Here is an 11,794-nt window from a genome sequence, read left to right as displayed (position 1 = left end):
AGCAATAGCCAACAATACATTGTATGGGTCAAGGATATTAAGTAAAGATCATGTTCCATGAAGATATTTTGTAAAGTTCATACCGTAAATATATCAAAACTTAATTTTTGAATGTGACTTTCTCAATATTTAGATTTTTTTTTTTTTGCACCCTCAGATTCCAGATTTTCAAATAGTTGCATCTCGGCCAAATATTGTCCTATCCTAACAAACCACACATCATTGGAAAGCTTATTTATTTAGCTTTCAATTTCAGAAAACTGACCCTTATGACTGGTTTTGTGGTCTAGGGTCACAAATGTCTTTCTAGTCAGCCCAAGTATAAATTCTAAGAGTTATTCATAAATGCACTAATGCCATTCTTTCTTTGTTTTTGTTTTTTTCTGACTCCCTCCTCCTCATCTTCTCTTCCTTTCTGTCCTCTCCCAACCTCTGCCGCCCCCTGCAGGAACTGCGGGAATGTGTTCTGTGCCAGCTGTTGCGATCAGAAGATCCCGGTGCCAAGCCAGCAGTTGTTTGAGCCCAGTCGCGTGTGCAAGTCGTGTTACAGCAGCCTGCAGGCTCCGCGCCGCCTCTCAGCATGGAGCTGGACAAACCCATAACGGCCAGCTCCAACTGATCCCAGACCGGACAACCGCCGCGGACGCACGGCCCCAGACCGAGACGCTCCAGAGAGACTGTCCTGCGGAGGCGAAGACGCTTCTTTCCCACCCGAAAGGGAATCATGTACATAAGGAACGATGAGGAGAGGAGGCTTAGCACTTTCAGAAGAGACAGGGTGCGATCGAGAGCTCGTCTTCATTTGCGATGAAACTTGTCCTGTACCTGCTGCATTGAGGGAAGGATTTGTCCGACGGCGTGCAAAAGTAGGATTTCTTCCCTCGTCATCTCACAAAGATAGATTATCAACTGATGTTCCTGAGAAAGGTGCTTCTGGGACGAGACCGCAAGATCCTAGCTTTGTTTTTGAGTTCTCATCTCTTTCAAACTGCTTCGCAGGCTTTTTGTTTTCTTTTCGAGGTGATTCTGGATGCCACAGCGTTCGGGCTTCTCTTTGGGGTTGGAACGCATCGAATTACAAACTCTCGTTTAGTTTCTTTCTCAAATAGAAAACATTCACCCTCTGGCTAATATTGACTGTATAGTGACGGGCCGCTAGATGGCGCTCTTGTTTTTCTGATCCGCTGTGTGGACGTTGGCCGACGTTCTCACTAGTGCATTTTTTTTTTTGTAACATACATGCGAGACAAATGAGATAATATATTAGAATGATATAAGAATGAGACATATAGCATTTAAGATGAGAAATTGTATAGAATTCTTGAATAGTGGCTCACTAAATTAGTCACCAAATATAAGTTGTGTTGTTTTTCCCCAGCTGTAGCCATTTGGGGGTTTTCTTTTTAATGTATTTCTTATGTTTCTCCCAGCGATGCTGAACAGAATTGAGATGATGTATGTGGAGACAGATGTCGTACGTGATATGCTGCAGTAGGGCCCTGGATGCTGTTTATTTTTTTTCCCCCCAAACGCTTATTTATTATCAAGTTTATTTAGTTTGACTAAATACATGTTCAATCCAGACAATTGCTACACCACAGGATAATCAGTGTTGATGGGTTTAAGATGCGTTTGCACTGAACATGAAGCCCCTTCCACACACACACATGATGCACAAGTCACAATCAGAGTTTTTCTTTCACCCATTTTATTTGCTTTTTTGGAAGTTCATTTTGACAATTCCCTCAATTAGGAATTCACCCAATAGTACGTTTTTTTTGTTTACTCACCCTCAGCACTGGTCAGCTATTTTTATTTCCATCTCAAAATGGATTTTGGAAGCTCTTTATGCAAGTTTGGTGGTGTTGCTTTTCTTTTTGAAGCTTGATAGATGTGATCACTATGAAAAAGAGCTCCAGAAATCCTTGACAAGAGGGTGAGTAAATAACGAGCGTTTTCATTTTTGCGGTGAGCTATTCCTCGACATGGGTCTCGCCATCGACGTGAGGGTTTGGTGCCGTGATGATGGGCGTTAATTCCTAAAGCTGATGACATCTGCGCCTCTCTGCAGAGAGTTTTCAGTGTCGGACGACGGGACGGCTTTCACATTAACGCCAATCCATGAATGTGAATTTTTTTTTGTTTTCCAGAAAGAGTAAATTCCATGGGTTTATATTTTGCACATTGGTAATCATCAGAAATACACTGTCGCAGATTTCTGTAAGAATAAAACAAAGTGGAATTCCAACTGAAGCGACTGCTGGACTTATTTCACCAGTTTGTTTAACATTGGCGATGCAAATGCGTGTCTTTAGTGTGATCAAGGACAAGGATTTCTGATGACCCCCTTTGACCTTAATATTTATTTTTTTAATAAACATGCACAGGTTCAAAGTTCTCTGTTGGTCCCATGACATGCAGGTAAACAATTTAAATGTTTCTTTTTTTGTGTGTTTTTATATTTAAGGAGAAGTCCACTTCCAGAACAAAAATGTACAGATAATGTACTCACCCCCTTGTCATCCAAGATGTTCATGTCTGTCTGTCTTCAGTCGTGAAGAAATTGTATTTTGAGGAAAACATTTCAGGATTTTTCTCCATATAACGGACTGATATGGTGCCCCGAGTTTAAACTTCCAAAATGCAGTTTAAATGTGGCTTCAGACGATCCCAGCTGAGGAAGAAGGGTCTTATCTAGCGAAACGATTGGTTATTTTCATTTAAAAAATACAATTTAAATACTTTTTAATCTCAAAAGCTTGTCTTTCTCTCCCTGAACTCTGTGTATTCTGACTCAAGACAGTTAGGGTAAAAACTCCAATCGTATTTTCTCCCTCAACTTCAAAAATCATTTCAAAATCATCCTACATCACTGCAGAAGTACAGACCCAGTCTTCGCAAAGTGAACATGCAAAGATCAAACACCCTTAACAAAAAAGGTAAAACAGTGATGTAGGACGATTTTGAAGTTTGAGGGAGAACATGAGATGGGAGTTTTTCGACATACACTAACGGTCATGAACCGGAAAAAAACAGTTCAGGCAGAGAAAGACAATACAAGCGTTTGACATTAAAAAGTATATAAATTGTATCAGCTGGGATTGTTTACAACCACATTTGGGATCATTTGAAGCTGCATTTAAACTACATTTTGGAAGTTCAAAATAGGGGCACCAATGATGTCCATTATATGGAGAAAAATGCTGAAATGTTTTCCTCAAAAAACAATTTCTTTATGACTAAAGAAAGACATGAACATCTTGGATGTCAAGGGGGTGAGTACATTATCTGTAAATGGACTTCTTTAAATATAGCATTTATTTCTATTGCTTTTTAGTTACAATTTTTGCTCTATGTGCATTCTGAGCACTTTTAAGATATTGAGCTTAAAAGTTTTTGCGTTCCATAGACTTCTGTAGATAAAAACCTTTTGTTTTCTAAGAAAAACAAACTTCTTGGAATTTATTTAGAGGTTACTAGTACAGTAAATGAAAGTTGTAATCACTCTAGCTTTCAATATTATCAATGATAAAGATCAATATGAGCTTAGTTTTACAGTTAGAATAACAAATGTTGCACATTTCTAAAGAAGGTCTACTTTTGAAATCTATACTACAGCAGTATATAACATTATAGACTTTAATTAAATAAACAGAAATGTGATACTGCATGAACACCTTTAGGAGAACATTAAAAATCATCAACAAAATGTTCTATGTAACAAACATGGGGAAAAAAGGTCAGATTTAATCTGAAATCTGAATGAATAAACGCTGAAAGCTTTCCATTGATGTACTGTTTGTTAGGATAAGTACAATATTTGGCTGAGATACAACTATTTAAAAATCTGGAATCTGAGGGTGCCAAAAAAATAAAGAAATAAAATAAAATCTAAATACTGAAAATTGTCGTTAAAGTTGCCCAAATGAGGTTCTTAGCAATGCATATTACTAATCAAAAATTAAGCTGAGATACATTTAAGGTAGGAAATTGACAAAATATCTTCATGGAACATCATCTTATATCATAAAGATTTTTGGCATAAAAGAAATATCAATAATTTTGACCCATACAATGTATTTAACTATTGCTGTAAATATACCTGTGCTACTTGAAGGATTAGTTTACTTCCAGAACAAAAATGTACAGATAAATTTACTCTCTTTGTCATCCACGATGTTCATGTCTTTCTTTCTTCAGTCATAAAGAAATTGTTTTTTGAGGAAAACATTTCAGGATTTTTCTCCATCTAGTGGACTTCTGCAGTGCCCCGAGTTTGAAATTCCAAAATGTAGTTTAAATGCAGTTTCAAAGGGCTCTAAACGGAAGAGGAAGAAGGGTCTTATCTAGCGAAACGATTGGTTATTTTTAAAAAATAAATAAATAAATAAATAATAATAATTTATATACTTTTTAACCTTAAATGCTGATCTTGTCTCGCTATGTGAACTCTATATTTCGGTTCATGACGATTAGGGTAGGTTGAAAAACTCCCATCTTATTTTCTTCTCCACCTTCAAAATCATCTTACATTGCTGTTTTATTTATTTATTTATTTTTTGTAAAGGGCGTTTGACCTCCTTTGCACGTTCACCTTGTAAACACTGGGTTGGTACTGCTGCAGCGATGTAGGGTGATTTTAAAGTTGGAGGAGAAAATGGGAGTTTTTCACAATAGCCTAATTGTATTGACCCGGATTACACGAAGTACGCATGCGCATCACAGAGCTAGACAAGACAAGCATTTGAGGTTAAAAAGTATATTGCCAATTTTTTTTTTTTTTTTTTTTAGGAAAATTACCAATCGTTTCGCTAAGCCATTCTCCCTTGGCTGGGATCGTTTAAAGCTCTTTGAAGCTGCATTTTGGAAGTTCAAACTCACGGGCACCATAAAAGTCCACTATATGGAGAACATTCCTAAAAATTTACCCCAAATTACCTGTAAACTTTTGTTCTGGAAGTGAACTTCTCCTTTAAGACTGGTTTTGTGCTCCAGGGTCACATATGCTAAATAATAATAATAAAAAAAAAGAATAAAATTTAAATATAATTTATAAATTAATAAACAAACTGAAAAATGATAAAGGAAACCTAACTAAACCTTATTAATAGTATCATCAAAAAAAAAAAAAAAAAAAAAAAAAACGTATTTTTTTTTTTTTCAAAGTCGAAATGTTATAGATTGACTCACCCTAGCAGCTGCTACTCCAGCATTGACGTCATTACATTGCCTGCTGGTCTTCACAGGAGAAACTGGCTTGTATTTCATTATTTAGCATTTAGCATTTCCAAACCTTTTGGACGCTCTTACCGTTTGCGCTGCTCCGCTGTCAAGTCCCACGATGCCAACGGTCGGGCTCGGATGATGAATCTGTAATGAACGGAAGCGCGCGCTCGCGATCACGTGCTCTTATTCTGACAGAGAAGAAGAACGACACGACGCCAGGAGAACTGTGTATGGCTCGTACTTGTTTAATATAGTTTCATTTCTTTATACAAAAAGAAAGTTCAAGGTAAGCAGCCTTGTTAGTTGAAAAACATCGATTATCAATAGTAAGGTAGTAGTACATGACGGGACGTCCCAAAACCAAGTCAGTATTTACTCATGCGTTTGATATGATCACTCAGGCGTTTGCTTACATGAACTCAAAAAAGCCTCTAACTGAGCTGTTTTCATATTCCACGAGGAACGACAGAAGATCTTCTAACGTTACAAACCCTGAGGGCTACCGGACATTATTTCACGTCATAGCTGAACAGGACGTCCGTTAACGGATAAGCAGCAGCAGAAATTTCCAGAAGAGCCCCGGCCGCGGACTTCCTGCTGTGTGCGAGTGTCGACGAAAGCTTCGTTATTTCCGACAAAAAATACGATAAGTTCACTTGAACATCACAAGGACACTTGTAGCGAGAACATAACGTGTCTCTTTGAAAAGATTTACAAGCTCAGACTCTATATTAGCATAAAAATATACAATGTGCAGTAGGTTCGATCATGTCAGTCAAATAGAGCTTAAAAAACTGGACAAACTGTCATTGAGAGCAGCCAAATTGACTGTGTTTACCACGTTAGCATACGACATACATGGAAATAAAACCTTTACTGTACTTCTCTGTAGGAAACCCATTTCAACTGTCTATACAAACAGTTTAATAGCATAAAAAATAGACTTATCATAGCTTCATCAGTCAAGTTCCGTTTAGCTATAAAAATTGAAATCACCATATTTACAATGTGCTAATCACGTGATTAAGGTAAAGGAATGTTCTGGGTTCAGTGGACTGTAAATCTACAGCATTTGTGGGCTTCTGTCTATTACCACAGATCATCATTTCAAGACTAAAAATGGTGGGTACAGTAAGGTACAATGGAAGTACATTTCTAATTGCTATCCTCGTCAGTGCATTTCAAAGTCAGTAAACTGATCATTTTCACAAACAACACAAACTATAGTAGTCCTACCAATAAATGGATTAAGAGGCTTTACAGACTTTTCAAATACATAATGAAATGTAATTTTTCGAAGGGATAGCTGACCAAAAATGTAACAGTCTGTCATCAATTACTCACCCTCAAGTTGCTCCAGACCTGTGTGGGTTTCTTTCTTCTGTTGAACACAAAAAATATTTTTGAAGAATGTTGGTAACTAAAAATGTATGTATTCATTTATTTCCATTTTCCAATTGATCTACCATCAAATGTTTTGTCATCCAGGATTAATAAATGACGATCGAATGTTACATTTTTGGGCAAACTATCCAAGAAACCAAAGGTGAAAAGGGTAAAACTTTTAATAGGGGTCGGTATTAAGCATTTTTATGGTTATTGGTCATTTTCAAAACTGATTTGCTGATAAAGCGATTTAAAAGCATTGAAATAAAATTTTTGTCAGAGCCCTTGTTAGTCTTGATTTTGACATGAATTTTCATTTTTACAACAGACATATATGGGCCATTTTACAATTGGTCCAAAGTCAGAGTTGGAAACGTCTTGTATGTTGTGCAAATTGTATAATATCCAAGGTACACATTTCTAATAACTGTGCAGTTAATTCTCATATTGTATTTTCAGAACATTTTGAAATAATAGTCCTCTTCCCAAATTTGTCACTACCGAAACACAGTAATAATAATTTCATTAGAAGGCTTATACTGACCTATTAAGATTTTGCTTGCCATCTACATTGTAAATATATTTTTTGCTATTTTATGAAAACATTTTTAGAGGTAAAACAATAAAAATTACATTTTTAACAATATTTCAAGTGTAATTTATGAGATTTGTTGCATTTTGAGTCCAATTTTTTCTTTGTAAAAGGCAAAAGGTTGATCATACAAAGTAAAGGATTCATTCATTTGAATATACACTGAGCCAAAAACTACCATAACATCTTAGCTGATAATTCATTATACTTTATTTTCGGTAGTGACCACATCACATTACAGAATTTTAACTCAAATACTGAAACACTACTAAAACATATTAAAATACTAAAAATTGCATAACTGTACTAAACTTTCCCACAAATACGAGGATTATGTGTTCTCTTTTGTCACTACCGAAACAATGATGACATGTTCCGGTAATGACAATTCTATGGGATAACACCCAAAAAATAATACTAAAAAAAAAAAAATAAGAAACTATTGAAACTCCTCCAGATGTTTTGGTAGTGACAATTTTAGATACTTTTGAATCTAGCTCAAGGATGCTAATCAGCACATGGTTAGCTAGCACAGTTCTGAACACTGGTATACACATAAAAACTAAATGTTATGGAATAACTCTCAGAAAACGGGCTTACTTTTAAAAACAACAATGGGAAAAAAAATACAAAAATTATTTCAATATAATTTTCATAAGTTAAAATTCAGGGGTAAGGGTTCAGGACAGCCACCTCCCAACTGAAAGTACCCAATAAATTATGATTTTATATATATATATATATGTGTGTGTTTCAATAGATAATAGAATGATCTTAGTATACTTTTTATATGCTTAGTATGCTTTTTAAATGTTTTTTAGTTGTGGGACAGCAGTTAGCGCCAATTCTGTAGAATGGCCCATATATATCTGCTCAAAATATACTTGATCTGTAATAATTGTATCGGCCCTGAAAAACACATATTGGTTGACCCCTAGTTACAACATACAATTATCAAGCGATCACAGTAAATCACAAAAAACTCTTTTGTATTACAAGTTTTCTAAAATGTTGTGAATGAGGCATTAATTAAATATGCACTTATCTGCATACCATTCAAATTTCAAAGGTTCAAATTTGTATTTATTTATTTTTTAACTGTTATTTAAATGTTTTTACAGACAGGATTTGGGATTTTCCTTAATCAAATAAAATAAAATAAAAAACCTTTTCTAGAATTTTGAGAAAATGGCCAATGTATTATAATTGAAATCTACTGATGTTAATAGATAAATAAAAAAAAAAAAAAAAAAAATCACTAGAATGAAAGATGATGTTATGGAAGCAAAATTGCCAAATAGTGCCTGAAAAAAAAAACAACAGTTTTACCTGTAGTGTCTTGCCCTAAACTCAAAAAGTGCCTGTTCCTGTTTACTTCCACTGTGAATGTCTTACTGTAACCACAATGTTTAATTAAAAAAAAAAAAAAAGGGACAGGTCAAAACCATTTTCTGCAGTAATAGCTGTTATGCCACAAAATGCTGTTGATAGAGCTTACCGTACTGAACCCGGGACATTCCTTCAAAGGTCTTTCCCCCAAAAATTGCAGTTGTTTTTCTTTACAATGGACCTTGATGAATGGTTACAGCATGGACAGAGTTTACAACATCAGCACAATGTCCCAGACTCTGGGGCTGCGAGTGAATAACATGGCTCTGTTCACGGTTACAGGCATGAGATGATATAGTTCAGAGTTTTACGAAGCGCCCGTTAAAAGGACACGTCCATCCACGCGGGAGGTGGACGATGGCTCTTACGTCATCCCTCCGGGACGCTCTCAGACTGAAGACTGGTCCCAAACCTACACCACCACCAGGATAAAGAGGTCACTTCAACACTTCAACAGGCTGCCTGCCATGTCTGACGCAGATCAGCTCAGAAACATCATTACTGCTGCAAAGGATGCCGATTTTAACGTCTTTTCCCAGAGACTTTTGTTTTTTTTAAAGGCTGGACATTAACTGAGCATCCTGTTTGAGGCCATAACTAGAAGGAATTTAACTACAAAGCAGCGGATGTTCATGCATTTGTGCATGCATGAACATCGTCAAACCTGATGTTTGTATCCCTAGAAGGATACACAGTTTACGTGGCAGTGTCTCATGCGTACCTTGTTGACGGGTGTCAGCTGGGTGCGTACAGAGCTAGTGTGAAGGCGCGAACGCTCCCGGTCTCTCTCGCTGCCGCTGCTCTCGAAGCGCCCAGGCGACCTCTCCCTGCGGCTGTCTAGCACAGCCCGACCGGGCGATTTCTCGCGGTCCAGAGGTCGGGCCGGAGATTTGTCCCTCCGGAACTCCGTGCGGCCCTCGCGGTAGCGGTGAGGGGTGCTGGGCTCGCGGTGCAGCTGCCCCTCCTGGGTCCCGGGACCCGAGGCCAGACGCTTGGAGATGTGCTCGTTGTAGGTGGGCGGCCCACGCTTGTTGGGGCTGCTGTGAAGATTTGGGTAAATGCATGATGCTTTGACTGCACACAAGATGATTTACACGGTGTGTGAACATGGAGTATTGAAGTAATATGCAACTCACAGCCACGTGCGACGTGACTTTACCACAAATAAGGGATGTTTTTAGTGAGAATCCCTGTAACCGTGGTAAGATCACTAACAGCAGCAGCAATATGATAAAACTATGGAAGCTTGTTTGTGCCACAGAATAAAAACATAAAAAGTAACTGCAACTTTTTTACCCACAATTACAAGTTTGCAAATTAGATATCATAATTGCAAGATTACACTGTGCAATTTTAAATTGACATCTCACAATCCTGACATTTTTCTCAGATTTCTAAGTTTACACCTTGCAATACTGACTTTTTTCTTTAAGTTTACATCTCACAATACTTTTTTTTTGTACTAAGTACTAAGCTTGCATCTTGCAATACTTTTTTCAGAATTCTAAGTTTACATCTTGCAATACTGACTTTTTTCTCAGAAGTCCAAGTTTACATCTCACAATACAAACTTTTTTTTTTTAACAGAACACTAAGTTTACATCTCGAAATACTTTTTTTCAGAATTCTAAGTTTACATCTTATAATACTGGCTTTTTTCCTCAGAATTCTTAATTTACATCTCACAATACTAACTTTTTTACAGAATACTAAGATTACATCTCGCAATATTGACTTTTTTCTCAGAACTTTAAATTTACATCTCGCAATTGTGACTTTTTTCTCAAAAGTTTACATCTTGCAAAACTGACTTTTTTCGCAGAACTCCGTTTACACCTCACAATACTTTTTTTTTTTTTTTTTACAGAATACTAAGTTTACATCTCGCAGTACTTTTTTTTTTTTTTTTTTTTTTTTTTTTTACAGAATTCTAAGTTTACATTTCGCAATACTTTTTTCAGGATTCTAAGTTTACATCTCACAGTACTTTTTTTTTTTTTTTTTTTTTTTTTTTTACAGAATACTAAGTTTACATCTTGCAATACTTTTTTCAGAATTCTAAGTTTACATCTCTAAGTTTACATCATTTCACAGTACTTTTTTTTTTTTTTTTTTACAGAATACTAAGTTTACATCTCAGAATTCTTAGTTTACATCTCACAGTACTTTTTTTTTTTTTTTTTACAGAATACTAAGTTTACATCTCGCAATACTTTTTTCAGAATTCTAAGTTTACATCTCACAGTACTTTTTTTTTTTTTTTTTTTTTTACAGAATACTAAGTTTACGTCTCGCAATATTTTTTTTTTCAGAATTCTAAGTTTACATCTTGCAATACTAACTTTTTTCACAGAATACTAAGTTTACATCTCGCAATACTTTTTTCAGAATTCTAAGTTTACATCTCGCAGTACTTTTTTCTTGCAATACTAACTTTTTTCACAGAATACTAAGTTTACATCTCGCAGTACTTTTTTCTTGCAATAACTGTTTTCACAGAATACTAAGTTTACATCTCACAGTATTTTTTTTTTTTTTACAGAATACTAAGTTTACATCTCGCAATACTTTTTTCAGAATTCTAAGTTTACATCTTGCAATACTAACTTTTTTCACAGAATACTAAGTTTATATCTCGCAGTACTTTTTTCTTGCAATACTAACTTTTTTCACAGAATACTAAGTTTACATCTCGAAATACTTTTTTTCAGAATTCTAAGTTTACATCTTACAATACTGACTTTTTTCCTCAGAATTCTTAATTTACATCTCACAATTGTGACTTTTTTCTCAAAATTCTAAGTTTACATCTTGCAATACTAACTGTTTTCACAAATACTAAGTTTACATCTCGCAGTACTTTTTTTTTTTTTTTTTTTTTTTTACAGCAATACTTTCTAAGTTTACAGTTTTCTTGCAATACTTTTTTTCAGAATACTAAGTTTACATTCTAAGTTTACATCTTGCAATACTAACTGTTTTCACAGAATACTAAGTTTACATCTCACAGTACTTTTTTTTTTTTTTTTTTTTTTTTACAGAATACTAAGTTTACATCTCGCAATACTAACTGTTTTCACAGAATACTAAGTTTACATCTCACAGTATTTTTTTTTTTTACAGAATACTAAGTTTACATCTCGCAATACTTTTTTCAGAATTCTAAGTTTACATCTCACTAAGTTTACATCTACAGTTTTT

At 35.4% G+C, this 11,794-nt stretch overlaps 2 protein-coding genes and 1 long non-coding RNA gene across 13 annotated transcripts in view; 1 reads left to right on the top strand and 2 right to left on the bottom strand.

The window, feature by feature from the left end:
- Positions 1-2,248, top strand: part of mtmr3 (myotubularin related protein 3) — a 45,346-nt gene extending 43,098 nt beyond the window's left edge. The window contains 2 exon segments of the mRNA XM_051117902.1: positions 449-564; positions 567-2,248. Of these exon segments, the coding sequence (XP_050973859.1) occupies positions 449-564; positions 567-619 (169 nt within the window). The 3' untranslated portion in view covers positions 620-2,248.
- Positions 2,249-5,448: 3,200 nt separating this feature from the next.
- Positions 5,449-11,794, bottom strand: part of LOC127170111 (citron Rho-interacting kinase) — an 86,206-nt gene continuing 79,860 nt past the window's right edge. For 4 of the 8 annotated variants that reach the window (XM_051117893.1, XM_051117896.1, XM_051117894.1 and 1 more), the window contains 2 exons: positions 9,315-9,633; positions 5,449-9,005 (listed from right to left, as the gene is read on the bottom strand). In XM_051117893.1, coding sequence (XP_050973850.1) covers positions 8,982-9,005; positions 9,315-9,633 — 343 coding nt within the window. In that variant the 3' untranslated portion in view covers positions 5,449-8,981. Of the gene's footprint in view, positions 9,634-11,794 lie in introns of all 8 variants that reach the window. The other 4 variants (XM_051117895.1, XM_051117897.1, XM_051117891.1 and 1 more) reach the window with 2 other exon arrangements.
- LOC127170151 (uncharacterized) lies at positions 9,837-11,764 on the bottom strand. Of its 4 annotated transcripts, none has more exons than XR_007828321.1 (3): positions 11,570-11,764; positions 10,760-11,080; positions 9,837-10,579 (listed from the first exon to the last, which is right to left on the bottom strand). It is a non-coding gene; the product is annotated as an uncharacterized LOC127170151 (long non-coding RNA). The 4 variants fall into 4 exon arrangements; XR_007828322.1 differs by lacking the exon at positions 9,837-10,579 and adding an exon at positions 10,678-10,689; XR_007828320.1 differs by lacking the exon at positions 9,837-10,579 and having other exon boundaries at positions 10,730-11,080; positions 11,566-11,764.

The sequence above is a fragment of the Labeo rohita genome, chromosome 8, assembly GCF_022985175.1.
Source record: "Labeo rohita strain BAU-BD-2019 chromosome 8, IGBB_LRoh.1.0, whole genome shotgun sequence".
Taxonomy (NCBI): Eukaryota; Metazoa; Chordata; class Actinopteri; order Cypriniformes; family Cyprinidae; genus Labeo; species Labeo rohita.
Note: the sequence above shows the minus strand (reverse complement) of the source record. Positions and strands in the feature narration are given on the sequence as shown.